Source organism: Anomaloglossus baeobatrachus, chromosome 6 (genome assembly GCF_048569485.1).
Source record: "Anomaloglossus baeobatrachus isolate aAnoBae1 chromosome 6, aAnoBae1.hap1, whole genome shotgun sequence".
Lineage (NCBI taxonomy): Eukaryota > Metazoa > Chordata > Amphibia > Anura > Aromobatidae > Anomaloglossus > Anomaloglossus baeobatrachus.
In genome coordinates, this window is record NC_134358.1 from 82,752,197 (window position 1) to 82,775,047 (window position 22,851).

The following is a 22,851-nucleotide window of genomic DNA, read 5'->3' on the forward strand; positions in this document are numbered from 1 at the left end:
AGATATACAAATGGCCATTTATATATGCTAAATATCTCATTTGTGTTTAGATTATCCTTCGCAGTAATGCAGGTCCTTGTTCACACACTCATGGTTTCCATACTTTAGCATTATCAAAGTGCAAACTGTCTTTCTCTTTTTTTTTTTTTTTTGTATTTTATGTCATGTTCAGTTATGCTCCTGTTCACACTTTAGTTTGGTGAGTGCAGTCAGTCTTTTTTTTTTTTTTTTTTGCAAATGTACACGCTGCTGTTGAGGGGAGAGGAGAGAGGGGAGACAAAGCGAGAGGAGAGAGGGGGAGAGACTCTTTGTGATCACACCAGGCTGTTTTCTGGGCATGCTCAGTAGAGCAAACCGGATCCTTTCTATCAGCATACCACCTTCCACATGCGGTTGCGTGCGGTACAGTCAGGATCCGGTGCCATGCAGTATTTGGATGCAGGTCAAAAACGCTACAAGTAGTGGTTTTGAAAAAAAGTTAAAATACTGCATGTCACTGGATTCTGACTGTACCGCACGCAACCGCATGTGGACGTGAGGCCATTGCAAATGCATTGAAATGAAAACACATTTGCACTAGATCAGTTTTCGCATTAAAAAAATGCTCAGGATGCATGTTAAAAAAAGTAGTATGAAAGTACCCTAAAAATTGTACCCTTCGCAGAATGAGCGATCAGCATGAATCGGCTTTGTACACTTTGTTGCTGATTTTCTGTGCGATAAGGAAGTTCGTTGCCCAACAAACAGGATTCAAAGGCCAGAAGTAGGATGTGCGGTGACGCGCACACATTCCTACATGTATAAATGGACGCATTTAGGAATCAATTCCCTTTTTGTTCTTCACAAATTGACATTCACACTTCACTTTCCCCTCCCCCACCTCTCCTCCACCATAGCTGCCCAACTATGTTTGTAGGTAAAGGCCTAACAGGTGTGAATGTGGGGAGCAGCTAATTAGTGGGATGTTCAGGGAGAAATGTTCAAGAAGTATTTTGGCAACTGCCATTCATGTTTGGGCATAATGGGGTCCGCAGATGGCCTGCATGAAGATAAATGGGGTTATCAAGGGGAGCTCCAAGTCTGGAAGAATCTCGCTTTCATATTGTACCAACTGTGTCCATACAAACAACACAGCGATACAGGAGGAAAAGCCAGCGGTTATCAGTTTTTAAGAAAAATAATTTTCATGGTTCTGATAAATCCTGTTCTGCAGAATTCTGGGAAATCAGACTGGTTCTCTTTTTTTTCTTCTTCTTCTACCCTACTTGGACATTGTTAAAAGACACAGGGGTTTCACCTGCTGGATCTGTGCAGACGGCATTGAGAGAAGCTTTGTGGGGCAGCAAGCCGCCTTTAATACTTTACATATAGTAGACACTTGAAAGAGGAGATGGGGTCAAATAGAGGTTTTCATCTATATCATAGAAACTAGATTTTTTTTTGGGTTGGAGTGTTTAAAGGAAACCTGTCATAAGAAAATGCAACCTCCAGATATGGGGTTAATTTGCAGATTAATGGCGTTTTAAAGCAAAGCCATCCAACGCAGCAAAACTCCAGCTACTGGGAGGAAATTAACTTTATGCCTCCTGGCAGCTGCTTCTCACAGTCAGACATGTGGCCAGTGCAGTGAGTCAGTCACCACTCAGTATATAGTGGTTGGTGGCTGTAACCATGTCCTGGCACTGACTGACAGCTGGATCAGCAGTGCATCAGTACAGAGCGGCTGTCAGTCAGGGTTGGGCTGTGGTTACAGCCACCGCTTACTATGTGCTGAGCGGTGACTGAAGCAGCGCTGCTGACTGAAAGCCTAAGGCTGGCAGGAGGAGTAAAGTTAATTTTTATTTCATAAATCAATAGTACACATGGGAAAAAAAAGCAACTTTGTAATATATCTTATCAGTGAAATTTGCTTCTTTCTCAGCCAGAATTCATCAGTCATTATTAAAAATCAGTTCTGCAGTAAAATCTGTATTCAGTGAAGACTTTCCCATTACTGAGAGATGGCTGTTGGTGCTGTTGAGATTCTATGTAGAAGTGGGAGGAAGGGGCTGATCTCTGCCTCTAGTGCCTCTGTGGCGCCCCTGAGGCGTCAGGTGCCACAGGGTATTACATCCAGTAACAGGTGCAGTGATAACACCCGGATTCTTGGAAGACCAGTGAAGACCATGCAAACACACACATCCATGCCCTTTTTCCCCAGACTGGGTAACAGGCTATAGACGGATCTGATGGATGACCACCTAGTGGTCGGGACTTATCCAATCCACTAGTCAGACACCTGGGAGGACATCTAGTCAGTGCAGTTCACAGGAGACGGACATCTTGTGAGACATTCTGTGAGTAAGACATCAAGTCAGTCAGAAGTAGACGCTCAGAGTGTAAAGTGACTTATTGGGCTAAAAGAGTATGCCAAAATCTGGCAGCGATATGTATATGCGCGCCGCCATAAGTCACTTACCCCGCCCCCACCGGAAGTCATGTGACATGATCACGTGACTTTCGGTGGTTGCCATGGTAGCACACGGTCATGTGATGACGCCTGTAGCTAACATGACTCACTTCCTCTCAATGCCGGAATACAGCCGGCATTGAAAGTAAAGCACCAAATCTGCAGTTCTCAGCTCTGTAGCTGAGATCTGCAGATAGGGCAGAGTGATCGGATTGCTGATCGCTATAGCCCCCTAGGGGGACTAGTAAAATAAAAAAAAAGTAAATAAAAAAGTTTTAAAAAATAAACCTAAAAGTTCAAATCACCCCTCTTTCCCCCATTGAAAATTAAAGGGTTAAAAAAATAAAAAAAATGTACACATTTGGTATTGCCACGTTCAGAAATGCCCGATCTATCAAAATATAAAATCAATTAATCTGATCAGTAAACGGCGTAGCGGCAAAAAAATTCCAAACGCTAAAATTACGTTTTTTGGTCGCTGCAAATTTTGCGTAAAATGCAATAACAGGCGATCAAAACGTAGCATCTGCGCAAAAATGGTACAGTTAAAAGCGTCAGGTCGAGACGCAAAAAATAAGCCGTCACTGAGCCTCAGAGCTCGAAAAATGAGAACGCTACGGGTTTTGGAAATTGGCGCAAAACGTGCGCCACTTTTTTGGACAAGCTTGTGAATTTTTTTAACCCCTTAGACACAAGTAAACCTATACATGTTTGGTGTCTACAAACTCACACTGACCTGAGGCATCACATAGATACAGCAGTTTTACCATATAGTGAACACCGTGAATAAAATATCCCAAAAACTATTGTATGATCACACTTTTTTTCTTTTTGCAATTTTTCCACACTTGGAATTTTTTTTGCCGTTTTCCAGTACACTATATGGTAAAACTCATGGTTTCATTTAAAAGTACAACTCGTCCCGCTAAAAACAAGCCCTTACATGGCAAGATTGATGGAAAAATAAAAAAGTTACGGCTCTCGGAAGAAGGGGAGCAAAAAACAAAACCGCAAAAACGGAAAGTGCCCGGGGGCTGAAGGGGTTAAAGAATAGTTTGGGATTTGTTTTGCTTTTCTCAGAAATGAGTCTCTCAGTTTCTAAATTTTTACACATTTTATTTTTTTCTCTAACTTTTTAATGCTTCTTCGCTGCCTTCTTGTTTTAGTTTCTTGAAAGCCTTGTTCTTATTATTTATTGCCCCATTTACATCCTTATTTAGCCACATTGGTTTTCTCCTGTTCCTAGCCCTTTTATTTCTGTATGGTATGGCTGGCTCGCAGTGGGTCTTTAATACGGATTTAAAAATGTCCCACTTATTTTCTGTGCTCCCATTTTTGAGGACATTGTCCCAATCAATTTGGCGAAGGTCCTCTCTAAGCCGATCAAACTTTGCTTTCCTGAAATTCAGGGTTTTTGTAACCCCCCCTCCAAGGCACCTTACTGAAGGACAAGTGGAATTGTATTATATTGTGGTCACTGTTCCCTAGGTGCCCATCCACTCGTACGTCTGTTATTCTATCTGGCCCATTGCTTAAACTTAAGTTGAGAAGGGCTGCCCCTCTAGTTGGGCCCGGCACAAGTTGGGACAGATAATTATCCTTAGTTACTGACAGAAGCCGGTTTCCTTTCTGAGTTACGCAGGTTTCAGATTCCCAGTCTATATTGGGGTAGTTGAAGTCCCCCATAATAATCACCTCTTTGTGATTTGCTGCTTTGGGTGATCGAGTGGAACAGTCTCCCACAAGAGGTGGCACGTTCCCCTTCAATGGTAGTCTTCAAAAAGAGACTGGACAGATATCTGTGTGGGAGGATATAGTGAATCCTGCATTGAGCAGGGGGTTGTACCAGATGACCCTGGAGGTCTCTTCCAACTCAAACCGTTCTATGACAGATCAATTCTGGCAGAGAGAGGCAAATCTGCATGATAAGATATATTACAAAGTTGCTTATTTTCATTTGTGCTATTGATTTATGAAATAAAAATTATAACGGCAGTTACCCTTTAAATTGCATGAAATAACCAGAGGAATATGTGTGTTATGAATTAGGGGTGACTAGTGATGAGCGAGCACTACCCTGCTTATGTACTTCTAATGAGCAGTTGAATGCTCGGATGGTCCAGACTCGAGTACCAAAGTATAATGGAAGTCAATGAGGAACTCATTTTTCTGTGAACTCTTCTGGAATCTTGCTCAAGTTCCAAACTAACTTCCATTATAATCCGGTACTTAATTTGCGCCCATGCGAGCATTCAACTGCTCGTTATGAGCAGCAAGCATGGTAGTGCTCGCTAATCCCTAGTGGTGACCCTTGCTTTAATAGACTATGCATCTGCATACTGAGATTAAATATAATAAGTCCAATGCTGGTATACCTGTATTGTACTTTATTAATAGTTTTTGATCAAAAAGTGCAAAAGCCACCCAACCAGATCAAAGTGTACCTTTTATATGGATGGCTCCCTACCACTTGTGTTTCACCTTTTGTGCCTCATCTGAACTGTGGAAATGAAAGGAAACCAGGCGTACCGCATCGTATAGTTCTGACTAAGAACCAGAGAGGTAAACAGTTTGAAACACGTAATAACTCCCTTGTCTTTTACACATTGTCTTGTTGGGAAAAATGCACATCTACTAAGAGCACAGAGCGATGGGAGCATCTTCTCTTTCATTATAGAGCAGTACACCTGTCATTCCATGATTTTTCAAATATACATGGTGCCTACAGTAAAACATGGTGTTGGCAGTGTCCTTCTGTGTGGCTGCATGAAAGCTGCTGGTGTCAGGAGCACTTCATTGATGGTATCATGGATTCACAAGTGTACTTCTCTATAATGAAAGAACATACAGTCATGGCCAAAAGTTTTGAGAATGCTACAAATATTAATTTTTACAAAGTCTACTGCTTAAGTTTTTCTAATGGCAATTTGCATATACTCCAGAATGTCATAAAGAGTGATCAGCTTAACAGCAATTACTTGCAAAGTCAATATTGGCTAAGAAAATGAACTTTAACCCCCAAAACACATTTCAACATCATTGCATTCCTGCCTTAAAAGGAGCAGCTAACATTGTTTTAGTGATTGTTCCATTAACACAGGTGTGGGTGTTGATGAGGACAGGGCTGGCGATCAATCAGTCATGATTAAGTAAGAATGACACCACTGGACACTTTAAAAGGAGGCTGGTGCTTGGTATCATGGTTTCTGTTCAGTTAACCATGGTTATCTCTAAAGAAACACGTGCAGCCATCATTGCTCTGCACAAAAATGGCCTAACAGGGAAGAGTATCGCAGCTACAAAGATTGCACCTCAGTCAACAATCTATCGCCTCATCAAGAACTTCAAGGAGAGAGCTTCCATTGTTGCCAAAAAGGCTCCAGGGCGCCCAAGAAGGACCAGCAAACGCCAGGACCATATCTTAAAACTGTTTCAGCTGCGGGATCGGACTACCAGCAGTACCGAGCTAGCTCAGCAATGGCAGCAGGCTGGTGTGAGTGCTTCTGCACGCACTGTGAGGCGGAGACTGCTTGAGCAAGGCCTGGTTTCAAGGAGGGCAGCAAAGAAGCCACTTCTCTCCAGAAAAAACATCAGGGACCGACTGATATTCTGCAAAAGGTACAGGGAGTGGACTGCGGAGGACTGGGGTAAAGTCATTTTCTCAGATGAATCCCCTTTTCGATTGTTTGGGACATCTGGAAAACAGCTTATTAGGAGAAGAAGAGGTGAGCGCTACCACCAGTCTTGTCTCATGCCAACTGTTAAGCATCCTGAAACGATTCATGTGTGGGGTTGCTTCTCAGCCAAGGGAATCTGCTCACTCACAGTCTTGCCTAAAAACACAGTCATGAATAAAGAATGGTACCTGAATGTCCTCCAAGAGCAACTTCTCCCAACTGTCCAAGAGCAGTTTGGCGCCCAACAATGCCTTTTCCAGCATGATGGAGCACCTTGCCATAAAGCAAAGGTGATCACTAAATGGCTCATGGAACAAAACATAGAGATTTTTGGGTCCATGGCCTGGAAACTCCCCAGATCTTAATCCCATTGAGAACTTGTGGACAATCATCAAGAGACGGGTGGACAAACAAAAAACAACAAATTCTGGCAAAATGCAAGCATTGCTCATGCAAGAATGGACAGCTATCAGTCAGGATTTGATCCAGAAGTTGATTGAGAGCATGCCAGGGAGAATTGCAGAGGTCCTGAAGAAGAAGGGTCAACACTGCAAATATTGACTTGCTGCATTAACTCATTCTGTCAATATAACCTTTTGGTACTCATAATATGATTGCAATTATATTTCTGTATGTGATGTAAACATCAGACAAACACAATTAAAAACCAGAGGGCAACAGATCATGTGAAAATATAATTTTGGTGTCATTCTCAAAACTTTTGGCCATGACTGTACTGCCATCACTCCCTGGCCTTGGTAGACGTGCATTTTTCCAACATGACAATGATCCAAAAAAATACATCTGTTGCATTTCTTAAGAAGAACAGGGTGAAAGTGATTGGTTGTTTCAGATCAGGAGCCACTTGACCACTCAAACACCTATTGGGAATTCTGAAGAGACCAGTTGAGCGTCATTCTCCATCCAGCAACCTGGAAAAATAAAAAAGATGTTGTAATACGCCGCCAACTTGTTTATTCCATGCCTGGAAGTCTTGGTGCTATCCTTAAAATTAATGGAGGTCCTTTGAGTACCTTAGAGATAAATTCGCTCTCTCTAATCGAGAGTTTTTCCAATATCTGCAGATCAGAGACCTGGCTGGCTCCTTGTTTGGCAGGGCAGGGGCCTCGATTCCCACAGATTTTGAGAAAATTTGCAGAAGGGGCACTGATACTAAGGGACTAATTTCGGAAATTTACATTTTGCTTTCTGAGTCACGGGAGGGGCCCGAGGGGTCTTTTCCATACATGCGGAAATGGGAGTCTCTATTGGGAAGGCGGATACTTCCTCAGGAATGGGCAGCAATCTGGGGAAACGCCGCCAAGACGTCAATATGCACACTATATAAGGAAAATATCTATAAAATTTTGCTATTTTGGTACCACACTCCAGATTTCCTTCATGGCATAGACCCCTCCATACCGGCTTGTTGCTGGAGATGCGGGGGAGGCAGGGGCACCATTCTGCACATATTCTGGTCCTGTCCAGGGATAGTCCCCTTCTGGGAGCGGGTTAGAGGGTTGATCCATAAAGTACTATATATAGAGGTTGATCTTGATCCCCTGATCTATGTTCTGGGTCTTGGGAATGGGGGATTGGGAAAAACGGCCTCTAAGCTTTTGTCCCACATCCTTACGGCGGCCAGATGCTTAATTGCAAAGAATTGGAGGCAGCCAGGGACACCCTCACTCCAGAGCCTCAAGTATAGATTACTGGACGTTAGACGCATGGAACATCTCACGGCACTATTGCATGACACAGTTGACCGTTTCCAGGCCGTGTGGGCACCATGGGACTACTTTGCGGGACAGGAGGATCTGTGAGACTGAGGCCTATGGGTCCTATGGAAGGAGCATGGACTCTTGAAACCCTTCCCTCTTCCCTCCTATTTCTCCTCTCCCCTCCTAACCCTCCTCACCTGTCCTGTCATTGTTTGTCTAGGTTCGATAAGAATTGTGAATTTTATGTTTTATTTTATGTATGAAAAACGTAAATTGAAAATCTCAATAAAAATTCAAAGTTTAAAAAAAAATTAATGGAGGTCATAAAAAATACTAGATGATGTTGTTTTTGATGTGGGGTGTATTTATTTTTGCATCAACTAAAGTGGTGGGGGGGGACCACCTGTTCCTTCACAGTGTATTTGGGTTCTGGACTGAGCAGAAATCCGTGCTATCCACACCACACAGAAATGACGGTCGTACTCCAATTTCATGAATGAAAAAATATTTAATAAAGTTTCTGGTGTGATAAATACGCTGTAAGCAATCCATGTAAACAAACTCTACAATCATCTCTCACTATAATACAAGTCATCCGTCTCCATATAAAGATCTCTTGTAAAGCGACACAAGGTATTTACATTACAGAATAAAAAGCATAAAACAAAATCGGAACAATAAAGCTTTGTGCATAAAATGAGCCGAGGGACCTCACCCGCTGGTTGCTAAGGGCAACAAGGTCATTTCTTTTCCCCCTCTGACGTTTTAAGCACAAGACCTAATGTAATAAAGAATTATTGTGGAATGTATGGAAGAAGAGGAAAAAAAAAAAATTTAAAAGCCAGTGACCCAATCCATCTATTAGAGAATCAACAGTTTGCAATGCACCATGCAAAAAGGATGGTCACTGTGGAAAGAAATGCAGAAGATCAAGGATTATGCTCTGAGCTCGTGGAACTCTTTATTTCTGTCCAAACTTGTAAGACTAGTGGGTATGTGTGCGCATATATCCCCGGAAAAGCTCCTGGTCTATACATCAAGAATTCCATTCATCAAAAGTGTCATTATAGCCATCGTCTGGCTGCTATGTATTGCCTAGTATTATTATTAATATTTTTTAAAATGTCAAATGCAACTGTATAACACCGGTCACAGGTCTCCGGCTCAAAGAAAAGTATATAGCGGCAAAAGTGTGATATAGATGTGTCAACACCCATGGTCGGAGTTGCAATATATAATAAACCGTCTGCAGATCTGCACATGGGGGACAAGAAAAAATATTACTACTAAAGGCTAGCCACCTCCAGCTGGCACTAAGCAGTTTTTGAGTTGAAGAGACTATATGTAAAAAAACGGAGAACTGCAGGATCAATGTGTATATGGATTGTAGTCTGTTACCATAGAGACATATAGATCCTCATAGGAGTGGAGTCTATTACCATAGAGACATATATGTCCTCATATGAGCTCAGTGTGTTACCATAGAGGCAAGTAGGTCCCCACAGGAGCAGAGTTGTCTATTACCATAGAGACATATACGTCTCATAGGAGCTGAGTGTGTTGCCATAGACATATACTATATGTTTCATAGGAGTGGAGTCTTACCACAGAGACATGTGTTTCATAGAAGCTGAGTGTGTTACCATAGAGACATATGTCCTTATAGGAGTGGAGTCTGTTACCATAGAAACATCTATGTATCTTAGGAGCTGAGTGTGTTACCATAGAGACATATGTCCTTATAGGAGTGGAGTCTGTTACCATAGAAACATCTATGTATCTTAGGAGCTGAGTGTGTTACCATAGAGACATATGTCCTTATAGGAGTGGAGTCTGTTACCATAGAGACATATATGTCTCATAGGACTGAGTGTGTTACCATAGAGACATATATGTCTCATAGGAGCGGAGTCTGTTACCATAGAGACATATATGTCTCATAGGAGCGGAGTCTTACCACAGAGGCTTGTATGTCTCATAGGAGCTGAGTGGGTTACCATAGAGACATACAGGTCCTCATAGGAGCGGAATCTGTTACTATAGAGACATATATGTCTCATAGGAGCTGAGTGTCTTACCAGAGAGACATATATGTCTCATAGGAGCAGAGTCCGTTACCATAGAGACATATATGCCTCATAGGACCGTCGTCTGTTACCATAGAGATATATAGGTCCTCAATGGAGCTGTAGACACAGATATTTAAATACATTTTTATCACTTTGCATTGTCTAGAACTTAAAATGATGTATGAATGTGACCTCACCCTGATCAGTATGGTCTATTGAAGTCAGTCAGCTGCTCGGCACATCCTGCAGACTTATCAGGTTTAGCAAGTCATTGTTCAATAACATGTTGTGTAATATCATTATTACACTATAGTAATCCCTATAATAATGGCCCCAAGGAGGATTTTCACATGTAACCAGCATTGCACTATTTGGTTCTATGACTTTTCATATGTGGAGCTGTAACTTTATAAAGTTATTGTTGCTATAGTTATATCTGAGGATCTCAATAATATATCAGGACAGGAGAGGTGCCAATCACCAGAATCATCGTCCGGCCCCCAGACACCCTGCATCACAGCGTAATGGGGGCTAGAGAAGCAAAGCTCAGTGCTGGATTATATACCGTGTTTCCCAAAATGAGACAGGGTCTTATATTACATTTTGCTCCGAAAGATGGGCAAGGGCTTATTTTCAGAAGATGTCTTTTTTTTTCCCCATGAAGAACAATCCACATTTATTCTTGAACAAAAAAAATCAACATTTATTAAAATATAGTCATATTATATTCTGGAACATCAACATAACTCTCCAAAACCTGTGTGTAAGACATGTATCTATCTATCTCCATCCATCCATCCATCTCTCTCCATCCATCCATACACACAGCACATACATGCCAGCCTGTCTGTCTTTAGAGTCCTGCAATGACCTTTGGTCACATGACGTGATGTCTCAAAGGTCCTAAAAGCAGTGTTATCATTAGGATATAAACATTGGGGTCTCTAGGAGATTGGGGGCCCTGTGAAATTTCTCAGTTTGTTCTCCCTTCCCCCTAATACCAGTCATGCATACCAGCCTGTCTCCTGTTCAATTCTTTTAGACTCCTGCAATTAAGAGACCTTTGATTACATCCTGTTACATGACTGTGAAGTCAAAGGTCCTTATACAATCTAAACCTCAGAATACAAATTCTTGGGGTCCCTAAGAGAGTGGGCGTGCTGAGAAATTGCACAGTTTGACTCCCCGTAATGCCGGCCAAGACTATAACTAGGGCTTATATTTGAAGTATTCTCCAAAAATCATGCGAAGGCTTATTTTCAGGAAAACATGGTAGTACACTACATTTTCAAATTGGCCTATTCTTGTTGTACACCAGATGATTGGGATTTCTAGAGTGTCATGCATCAGATTAGGGTAATTTACTGTATTACAGCTGCCCAGTTTAATAAATGTGCCATTATAATTAATGTTTTCTTCCTATTATGCCCTCCGGTAATGCTGACTACTATAGACTCCTGAGCAGTGTATTGTTTGGCCCATTGCTTCATACTGGTACCATATGAGGAGATGTGACACGAGGTCTGACGATATTTATATTGGGGCCTATATTAATCACACTGTGCTTAGTTTTAAGTCGCCATCTTGTGGTCACTTCTATGATCTAGGCCTTGAAAGTTTCTTGGGTCTGGCTGTGTGAATCTACATGAGCTAAGTGAAATCCATTTTATATAATGTATCCTAACCACAGTTGCGGATATGTCACTACCAGCCATCTCCAGTGACCTGTGCAGGGAAGTGCGGTGTCCTGGCCTCGACATGTTCCGGATGTGGTTGGAGATGTCTTGTAATGATGTATCCCGACCAGTAAAGTCAGGAGAGGCAATGTTATGCATGACGTCTCAGGAGACCTGGATCATCCTCGTGATTCTTCTCAATTGCACACTTTTTTTATAATTTTATAATGCTATTGCAAATGTTTAAGGGATATACATGTGTTGGAGTTCTCCCTTTAAAGCGTACCACTCACCAGGATTTTCCTATATAGCCTAAAGCCAGTGCTATACTCGCGCTATCAGGCTGATTTATACATACCTGTAGTTGTGGGATTGGATGTATAGGTTTTGAAACATAAGCAAGTAAAGTTTGTAAAATGAGCAACTTTTTGAGTGGCAGCAGCTGCTGATCAGCTGATACCTGGGTATTCATAGTGATTCCTGTCCCCCTGCTTGTCTGTCCTCCCCCTGTTATTTATGCTAATTCTATTATAGAATCGTTTTACTAAGTGGCTAGAAGGACCTGGGCTTATGTCATACCCATGGGACCAGAAGTGGCGGGGCCTCATCCAACAAAAAAATAATGTTGTTTCCTGGTATCAGCTATGTTGGCTGAGACTCCGCCCCTTATGGTCACATGGGTATGACATCAGCACAAGTCCTTCTAGCCACTTAGTAAAACGATTCTATAATAGAATTAGCATAAATAACAGGAGGAAGACAGACAGGCAGAGGTACGGGAATCACTATGAATACCCACCCCAGCTATCAGCTGATCGGCAGCTGCTACCACTGAAAAAGCTGATCATTTTACAAACTTTACTTGCTTGTGTTTCAAAACCTATACATTCTAGCTCACAACTAAAGGTATGTATAGAATCAGCATAGTGCCAGTATAGCACTGGCTTTAATTGATTGGTGAGCTTTAAGCATAAATTTATAAAAAGGAAACAGGAGCTATATGAAAATAATATAGCACTTGCCTGCATAATGGTGGTTGTATGCAGAGGCAGAACCCATGTGAATAGAGATGAAAAACAACTCGTTACCCATGCAGATGGACGAGTGTTAAGGCAGCCAGAAGTAGAGGGCGATGCAGTTACGGGAAATTTTAATAGAAAACACAAAAACTACTACACAATGGCTTTGGGTGACCGTGCCGCCACAGTGCACCAACCACATTAATATGCTCTTATATATACAATACGGACTGCAGCCTTCATGTAGTTACTAATGACATTAATAGGGGCAATTCCTAGTCATAATTTCCAGATATTTTCCATAATAACAAGTCATTGTTAAATTGCGCAGGTTGAGTGGCCCATCATGGACAGATGAAAGCATTTCTTATACTGATGAGTCTCTCATCCAGGATGTCAGCTGGAATGAGAATAACCAGAACAATTACCGCCATGCTGCATAGGTTACCAGTCAGCTCATATATTACAATTTGCATAGTTAATCTTTAATGATATGATCAATCAAATCGTGCATATAACCCATAGGTTCAGAGTCCATATGTCTTTGTGAGGTTGGATATGGCGTCTTGGTCAAAGTTCTCATTCTCCATTCCTGACAAGCTCGCAAGGAGGTTTCGGACTTGGTCTTTTTCATCTTTGTTGAGTAGTAGGACCACCACCTGAAGAGAAGAATACTTTCAGAAAAAAGAATGGCATGTCTGTGAAATAGACTAATCAAAGGCTATGCCACACACACAGACTTCTGACATGCCTTGGGGATCACAGGCTAGACCATGTGTGCCATCATGCAATGTAATATATTGAGGTCAGAGCACAAAGACACAGAGGCAGTGTATGCCACCCCTTACACTGGACCACTTTCTGCCCTATGCCATGGTTCTTAAAGGGAACCTGTCACCAGGATTTTCCCATATGAGCTGCGGCCACCACCAATGAGCACTTATATACAGCATTCAAGAATACTATTTATAATTGCCCAGGACACCTTTATAATACTCACGTAAGGGGGTGGTCCGGTGAAATGGGTGTCGCCGCTCTCAGTCTGGCGCCACCTCCATCTTGTCCGATCGTCGTCCTACTGCCCAGCCCCGTGTGGATGACACGTCCTACATCATCCACACAGGCCGGCATTACGGTCCTATGCAGGCGCACTTTGATCTGCCCTGCTGAGGGCAGATCAAAGTACTGTAATGCGCAGGGGCGAGGAATGTTCAAAAGCCGCCCGCGTATTCGCACTACAATATGTGCACTACAATACTTTGATCTGTCCTGCGTAGGACCACAACGAGTCATCCACACGTGCCTCAGAAGAAGGACGACGGCGATTGAACAAGATGGAGGAGATGCCGGACCACCATCGAACCGTACCGCCCCCTAGGTATTATAAAGGTATTTTTATGTTATACTAAGCGGCCTGGGCTCTTATATACAATACTAGAAGGTGGCCCGATTCTACGCATCGGGTATTCTAGAATTTACGTATTGTGTAGTTCATGTATGATTTTTGTTATATATATATATATGTTGTGTGTAGTTACCAAGTGTTTGTGTAGGCGCTGTAGATGTTCTGGGTGTTGTCTGGGTGTGACGGGGGTGAGAGTGGTGTTGTATGTGTGTTGCGTTGTTTGTGGAGCGCTGTGTGTCTGTAGCGTTGTGTGTTGCGCGGTTTGTGTGTGTGGTGTGTTTTGGGGGGAGGTATGTTTTGTGCAATGTGTGTGTTGTGCGGTATGTGCGTATATTTGTGTGTGCCGCGGTGTTTGTGTGTTGGGTGTTGTGTGTGTGCAGCGTTGTCTGTGTGTGTAGGTGTCTGTGTAGGGCAGTTGTTTGTGGTTCCCAGTGTGTGTGTGTGTGTGTGGTGTGTTGTGCACTTCCCATCGTGCTCCATCCGCCATGCTGCGCACTCCCAAACGTGCACCATCCGCCATGCTGCGCACTCCCAAACGTGCACCATCCGCCATGCTGCGCACTCCCAAACGTGCTCCATCCGCCAGGCTGCGCACTCCCAAACGTGCTCCATCCGCCATGCTTCGCACTCCCAAACGTGCTCCATCCGCCATGCTGCGCACTCCCAAACGTGCTCCATCCGCCATGCTGCGCACTCCCAAACGTGCTCCATCCGCCATGCTGCGCACTCCCAAACGTGCTCCATCCGCCATGCTGCGCACTCCCAAACGTGCTCCATCCGCCATGCTGCGCACTCCCAAACGTGCTCCATCCGCCATGCTGCGCACTCCCAAACGTGCTCCATCCGCCATGCTGCGCACTCCCAAACGTGCTCCATCCGCCATGCTGCGCACTCCCAAACGTGCTCCATCCGCCATGCTGCGCACTCCCAAACGTGCTCCATCCGCCATGCTGCGCACTCCCAAACGTGCTCCATCCGCCATGCTGCGCACTCCCAAACGTGCTCCATCCGCCATGCTGCGCACTCCCAAACGTGCTCCATCCGCCATGCTGCGCACTCCCAAACGTGCTCCATCCGCCATGCTGCGCACTCCCAAACGTGCTCCATTCCCCATGCTGCGCACTCCCAAACGTGCTCCATCCCCCATGCTGCGCACCCCCCATTGTAATCCATCCCCCATGCTGCACCAGCATCAGCCTCTCTACCCGCAGCATCAGCCTTCTGTCCCCAGCATCATCCCCTCTCTGTCCCCAGCCTCAGCCCCTCTCTGTCCCCAGCCTCAGCCCCTCTCTGTCCCCAGCCTCAGCCCCTCTCTGTCCCCAGCCTCAGCCCCTCTCTGTCCCCAGCCTCAGCCCCTCTCTGTCCCCAGCCTCAGCCCCTCTCTGTCCCCTCCTCTGGCGACACTCACACACACAATCGCATCCACTCACACACACGATCGCATACACTCACACACACGATCGCATCCACTCACACACACGATCGCATCCACTCACACACACGATCGCATCCACTCACACACACCCGATCCCGACACACACACACCCGATCGCATACACTCACACACACAGACACTGACGATATCGCACATACGCGCTTATACTCACAACATCCGGGGATATCACATGCTTCTGGCCATGTGATCCTCCGTCAGGTCCTGGAAGGTCACAACAGCACAGTATCGAGGCCGAGAAGCAAGGGATATCGCCGGATGCTGTGAGTGTGTGGATGCGATGTGATGTGTGTGTGAGGTGTGTGTGAGAGTGAGTGTGAGAGTGAGTGTGAGCTGATGTGTGTGTGTGTGTGTGTGTGCGTGTGGATCTTCCGCCGCTACAGGACCTCGATGCGCTTGTAACCATGCCAACGTATCCCGTCCCCCGCTCGCACGGGAGCCCACACCACTCCCGTGCGAGCGGGGGATGGGGGATGGGGGGGGGGGAGTACAGTACTCACCCCCCTTAACAGCCGTGTCAGTTCGGGGAATGCGCGGGGGGGGGGGAGGGGGGAGGGGAGTACAGTACTCACCTCCGTGACAGCCCTGTCAGTTCGGGGAATGCGCGGGGGGAGGTGGGCGGGGCCAGAGCTAACGTGCGTTGCGTGAGGGGGCGGGGCGTGGCGTGGCCGAATTGCCAATGCCTGCAGGGTGCCGGGGCGAGAGGCCAATCTGTGGGGGGGCGGAGGCTGGGCGAGCGGCTGGCCAATCCGTGTGGGGGCGCAGCCTGGGCGAGCGGCCAATCGGTGTGGGGGGGCGGGGCCATGGCGAGCCCAGCGGCCAATCAGCTTTGTGTCACCGTAAGGACATGTCACGGTGACACTGTCACGGTGACACAATTTTGGAGCATGACAGACAGACAGACAGACAGAATAAGGCAATTATATATATAGATTCTAGAATGCGGTATATAAGAGCTCACTGAGGTTGGCTGCAGCTCATAAGGGAAAAACCTGGTGACAGGTTCCCTTCAGTAAACTGCTATTCACTTATTATAAGTAACTCAGAAAGGCAAAGCTTAGCGGACATAGTGCAAAAGAGAAATAAAAGTGGTGCACTGCACATCTCCGAATACCTACCCACTTTTGCTATAAAAAGGGATGTGTCAGGGGGCTCATAAATATGACATTCGGCCTAAATGCCTTATTCTTCAATGTTCTACCACCAGAAAACTGGTACAAATGCATTATTAAATTCAGCCTATTTGGGCTCATTCATCAATATACGAATAAGGGTCCAAACTAATGCCTAGAACAAAACCCCCTTTATTATCAGCATCAGTGAGAATCCTAATATATTAGTTACTTCTATGTTTGCTGTTGGTTATACAGGCAATATCATACAACAGCACAATGTGAAGAATGAAGGACGCCTTAAACTAAGCAGCCATAAAGCGTCTCTTACCGAAAATCGATCGGCTGTGCTAAGGTGCGCCAGGTGCTGGTATACCAGGGCAGGACTCTGCTCCAGGACATGGTGCTTTAGTGACCGTACGATCAGCAGAAGAGTCTCTGAATCAAGCTTGTTACTGAGGAACATTGGTAAGTCCTTTGGCTCTATGATGGTTAGTAGCTGGGCACAGCCTTCCAGATCCTTCCCTGCCTTCATCTCGCTCATGACTTGTTTGAACTCCAGAGCGTTAGTGGGCATTGTGAAGCGAGGACTTTGCGTCCTCCGGGGTGACTTGTTATTGTCATGTCCATTGACATTATTGTGATTAGATTCATTTTCCATCTCATCCACCTGCAAAAAGGCAAAGAAAACTGTAACTGAGCAAAAAAGGTATATTGCAAATACAAACAATGGGGTCACCCGCTGTCCGAGCAGTGCAGGCTGTCCTGACATATCGGGCCAGTGTCTAGTGAGCATGATGGAGTATGAAAAGTCAAAAAATGTCATCTATTTCTGATAATCAGGCATCGCGGCGATTTCCAAACTGACGTGATTTTTGGTTTCATCTGTAGACCAGAAGCCAAAGACCCACCAGTGCCACAGACCCCAATTCTAGACAATCGTAGATATTGCAGTCATAGCAGGCATGTGACTAACACAGAGCGCAGAATCTGTCAGTGACAGCAGTGTGATTTGTGGCCTCGAACAAGACTCACATGGGCAGGAGCTGGAATGGCCAGACTTTTGTGAACTTTCTATTTTCAGCACAAGACAAATCAGGACGGGAACAAACCTGCGTTTGAGGTCACGGATCTTTTCGACGTCGCTCGTCACTGCTGCTGTCTATGACAGCACTTCTCACAATGGGAGGACTGATCAGATATAGCAAAAGTTAATATGACATTAAAGGACTAAATAAAAATGTCAAGATAACATTTGCAACATCTGTCTCGCCATAAAACCGCACACATCTAAATGACATCTGCTAAAATTAACGAACACCCAACAGTAACCAAAGTCTGACGTTCATCATTCCTTATAATGAAGGCGTTAAAGGAGGGAATGTAGATAATACGAGTAGCTGCACATAGATCTCTCATCAGGCAGCCAAAATTGGCACGTTTTCTAGTGAAAAGAACTCCCGGAAGCGCTACTTCTTTGGGAAGTTTTTGGAGGAGTTTTTTTTATTTTAGGAAGCAGTTTGGGGACGTTTGTTGCAGCCGTTCCATTGAACAGTGCGTCGTTCAGAGCGTTTTCTATCTGGAGATGCTCCAAAAAAAGTGACATGCACTTTCTTTTCTCCAACAAGGAGTTTTTCAAGTCCTGGTGTAGAAGAAAAACATTCAAAAGGCTAAAAAAATGAGCAATGCAGCAGTTTTAGAATTGAAATACAAATCAATAGTCTTTCGAGCAAAAATGAACAGAAAGCCCAGCAATGTAAAAACGACATGTTCAGTATTTTGTTAATTCTTTATCCAGATTCAGGTTTTGGAAAGTGTCTCCATTCTTCTCACTAGTTAGAATTTAAATTATGGCGAAAAGAAGCAGATGGCGGCAAAACGACCGGCAAAGCTGCTCCGGCGGTGTTTTCCTGAAGCAGCTTCAACTAAGGAAGGAAGCCTTGGCTTGTCCTCTGGCACCTTAAAGATGTGGTGTCCACCTACCCAAATATAGTTTTCGGTTTTTCTACAGTGGTAACAATTACTAATATTTGTAATGCCTCTGCCGTACCAATTTTCTGTTTTTCATTAAGTGGTCTTAAAAAAAACCTGTATAAGTAGCAAAGCAGCCAATGCAAATAAAAGGCAGCCAAAAGTAACCCATTTGTATGATGCATAAAAAATCACTTTAGAAACAAAGTCTTGCCTATAGTGGTTCCCAGCTCTCATACGTTCCTGCAGAAATCTCCAGCTCAGTAGAGAAATTATTAATTATTCTGGATACAATAATGTAAATAATAATTTACTATAAGAGCACATAAGGCCAAGGAAACTTCTTCCTTCTGTGACCACTACTTTACATTTACTCAAAAGGCCACCTCTATTTTGCTAAGCATTGAGACGTCTCGTCTTCCACATCCCAAGACAGACCAAGTCCCCGGCTGTACCTCTTCTATCGGTATTTTCTTCCTTTGCTTTTCTTCTCTATTTGATAAGAAGGGTGTGATCTCTGTCAGTAAAGTTTTTGCTTCTGTGACACCTGGATCGAGTGTGATAAGTTTTCGGAGATCGCTGGCACAATCTTGATATTTCTAAAATGGAGGAAAAAAAAAAGACTTAGAAAACTGATAATATAAATTTGGATTTTCTACTCCAATCAACACTAGGTCATACTAAGGAATACTTAGCGCAAAGTAATTTGCCATTTTTTTTTTGCCCCAATCTGTCTCAGTGACGTCAATTATTTTACACCATGTGATCAGCATTGTGATCAATTCAGAGGGGACATGTAAAGACAAGAAAAGACTTCACACAGTAACATACAGTCTGAGGTATACCAAGAGGAGTGAGGCCCTACCCACAAGCTTACAATCTATGAGGAAATAGGGGAGGCACAAAAGGTAAAAGGTAGAACGTGCTTATTGTGTAAGGTCCAGTCAGTAGTATAATAAATAGGGGATTCACATATTGCTGCAAGAACTGGTCCCCAGCCAGTATGTACAGGTACAAAGAGCTTCCGAGTGCGTGGTAAAAAGAACAGGGGATAGTTAGATTAGTGAGGTGGTAGGCCAGGTAAAGAAATATTTTAGTGCACACTTGAAACTGTGGATACTGGGAATAAATCAGATTGTCTGTGTAGTGAATTACAGAAAATTGGTGCAACACGAGAGAAGGCCTCGAGACGGGAGTGGGAGGTTCGGATTATAGAGGATGTTACTCTTAGCAAAACGGAGAGGATGAGTAGATGAGGGAGGAGATGTAGGGCGGTGCAGCACTGTGGAGATTTTTGTGTACAAACATGGTAAGTTTGTATTGGATTCTGTAGCGGATGGGCAACCAGTTCAAAGTCTGGCACATGGTTGGAGCATCAGTGTAGAGGTTGGACAGAAATATGATCCTGGCTGCTGCATTCATCATAGATTGGAGAGGGCAGAGTTTAGAGAGAGAAAGTGACCGATTACTAAAGAATTGCAGTAGTCCAGATGAGGATGAATCAGAGCCATGGTAAACGTTTTTGCAAAGTCAATGGTAAGAAAAGATCAAATTCTAGAGATGTTTTTGAGATGCAGAATATAGGGAGTGAAGGAGAGATCGGAGTCAAATATAACCCCAAGACAGCAGGCGTACTGTTGGGGAGTAATGGTAGAACCACACACAGAAATGGTAATATTGGGTTTAGGAACGTTAGTAGAGGGAGGAAACACGAAGAGTTCAATTTTTGACAGATTGAGTTTTAGACAGAGAAGGACATAATGTTAGAAACATACAAATCGCTAGTATTTTGTATCAATGCAGGAATGATGTCAGCAACAGAAGTGTATAATTGGGTGTTATCAGCATAGAGATGGTACTGAAAACCAAATCTGCTGATGGTTTGTCCAACAGGGGCAGTGTATCGAGAGAAAAGGAAAAGACCTGGGATTGAACCCTGAGGAACCCCGACCATAAGGGGAAGAGGAGAGGAAGAAGAGTCTGCGAAAGATACAATGAAGGAGCGCTCAGAGAAATAGGAGGAGAACCAAGAAAGAACGTTGTTCTTGAACCCGTTAGAGCGCAGCATAGTGAGGAGGAGCTGGTGATCCACAGTATCGAATGCAGCGGAGAGATCCAGGAGAATCCGCAGGGAGTAGTGACCATTAGATTTAGCTGTTGCTAGATCATTAGAGGCTTTAGGGTTCTAGACCATGATCAGGGGTCACAGTGTTTTGCACACAGCGTATTTCAGCTGTATACAAAACACTGTGTTGTACAGTACAAGCACAGTGGATGGGATTTCTAGAAATCCCATGCCCACTATGCGTGTACAGCTCACAGCATAACCTGACCTGTGGTGTGGCTTCCCGAGTCACAGCATGTCAAATCTTTGCTGTGGAGCCGCAAACGATCTCCGCAGGGAGAACAGAGAGAAAGACCGAAGCTGCCCGAACTCTGATTGTGGGCATGGGCAGTTGCGGGCTTCTGGAAAGAAGACTTGCGGCCCCGCAGGTCAGGGCCCGCCGCATTCAGGACACAGCATGTCTGGATCATGTGCACATACCCTTGGGAAGAACAGTTAGGTAGATTGTAAGGAGTGGAACCTGGATTGTAAAGGGTCAAGAAGAGAGTAATTTGAGCGATAGTATATTAGACAGGACTGAACCAAGTGTTACAAAAGTAACTGCCTTACTGGAACATCCATTAGCTTTTTATATAACAGCTGCTTTTACATAAGCACAATGTTTCCGCAGTCAGAGCAGAGAGTGGATACAAGCAGTGACTCTACTCAGTGGACCCCAAATGTCCATGTATTGCATAAGCAGCCGATTGAACTGCTATGCTTCATGTGTACTATGGTAGCGCTATAGAGAATGCTTGCTGAGTGCTGACAGCAGATCACTGGTGGTCTCAATGGCAAGACAATCTGCAATCAGCCTACTTTCAGGGGCACCTCTTAGAAATCAGAATTACCTAATGAAAATATAATCACACTTTACACCGTGTGCAGAATTATTAGGCAAATGAGTATTTTGATCACATGATACTTTTTATACAGGTTGTCCTACGCCAAGCTGTATAGGCTTGAGAGCCAACTACCAATTAAGTAAATCAGGTGATGTGCATCTCTGTAATGAGGAGGGGTGTGGTGTAATGACAACTTCCTTTCCTTTGGCAAAATGGGTCAGAAGAGAGATTTGACGGGCTCTGAAAAGTCCAAAATTGTGAGCTGTCTTGCAGAGGGATGCAACAGTCTTGAAATTGCCAAACTTTTGAAGTGTGATCACCGATCAATCAAGCGTTTCATGGCAAATAGCCAACAGGGTCGCAAGAAGCGTGTTGGGCAAAAAAGGCGCAAAATAACTGCCCATGAATTGAGGAAAATCCAGCAAGCTGCCAAGATGCCATTTGCCACCAGTTTGGCCATATATCAGAGCTGCAACATTACTGGAGTATCAAATAGCACAAGGTGTGCCATACTCGAGGACATGGCCAAGGTAAGGGAGGCTGAAAAACGACCACCTTTGAACAAGAAACATAAGATAAAATGTCAAGACTGGGCCAAGAAATATCTTAAGAATGATTTTTCAAAGGTTTTATGGATTGATGAAATGAGAGTGACTCTTGATGGGCCAGATGGATGGACCAGAGGCTGGATCAGTAAAGGGCAGAGAGCTCCACTCCGACTCAGACGCCAGCAAGGTGGAGGTGGGGTACTGGTATGGGCTGGTGTCATCAAAGATGAACTTGTGGGACCTTTTCGGGTTGAGGATGGAGTGAAGGTCAACTCCCAGACCTCCTGCCAGTTTCTGGAAGACAACTTCTTCAAGCAGTGGTACAGGAAGAAGTCGGTATCGTTCAAGAAAAACATGATTTTCAGGCAGGACAATGCTCCATCACATGCATCCAATTACTCCACAGCGTGGCTGGCCAGTAAAGGTCTAAAAGATGAAAAAATAATGACATGGCCCCCTTGTTCACCTGATCTGAACCCCACAGAGAACCTGTGGTCCCTCATAAAATGTGAGATCTACAGGGACGGAAAACAGTGTCTGGGAGGCTGTGGTGGCTGCTGCACGCAATGTTTATCGTAAACAGATCAAGCAACTGACAATCTATGGATGGTAGGCTGTTGAGTGTCATCATAAAGAAAGGTGGCTATATTGGTCACTAATTTTTTAGGCTTTTGTTTTTGCATGTCAGAAATGTTTATTTCTAAATTTTGTGTATTATATTGGTTTACCCCGTGAAAATAAACAAGTGAGATGGGAATATATTTGTTTTTTATTAAGTTGCCTAATAATTCTGCACAGTAAT

General features: G+C 44.1%; 1 protein-coding gene across 1 annotated transcript in view; it reads right to left on the reverse strand.

The window, feature by feature from the left end:
* Positions 1 to 12,347: 12,347 nt before the first annotated feature.
* SPAG1 (sperm associated antigen 1) overlaps positions 12,348 to 22,851 on the reverse strand; it is a 155,479-nt gene continuing 144,975 nt past the window's right edge. The window contains exons 17-19 of the mRNA XM_075353074.1: positions 19,008 to 19,151; positions 16,913 to 17,251; positions 12,348 to 13,270 (exon numbers count right to left, since the gene is read on the reverse strand). Coding sequence (XP_075209189.1) covers positions 13,139 to 13,270; positions 16,913 to 17,251; positions 19,008 to 19,151 — 615 coding nt within the window. The 3' untranslated portion in view covers positions 12,348 to 13,138. The remainder of the gene's footprint in view (positions 13,271 to 16,912; positions 17,252 to 19,007; positions 19,152 to 22,851) is intronic.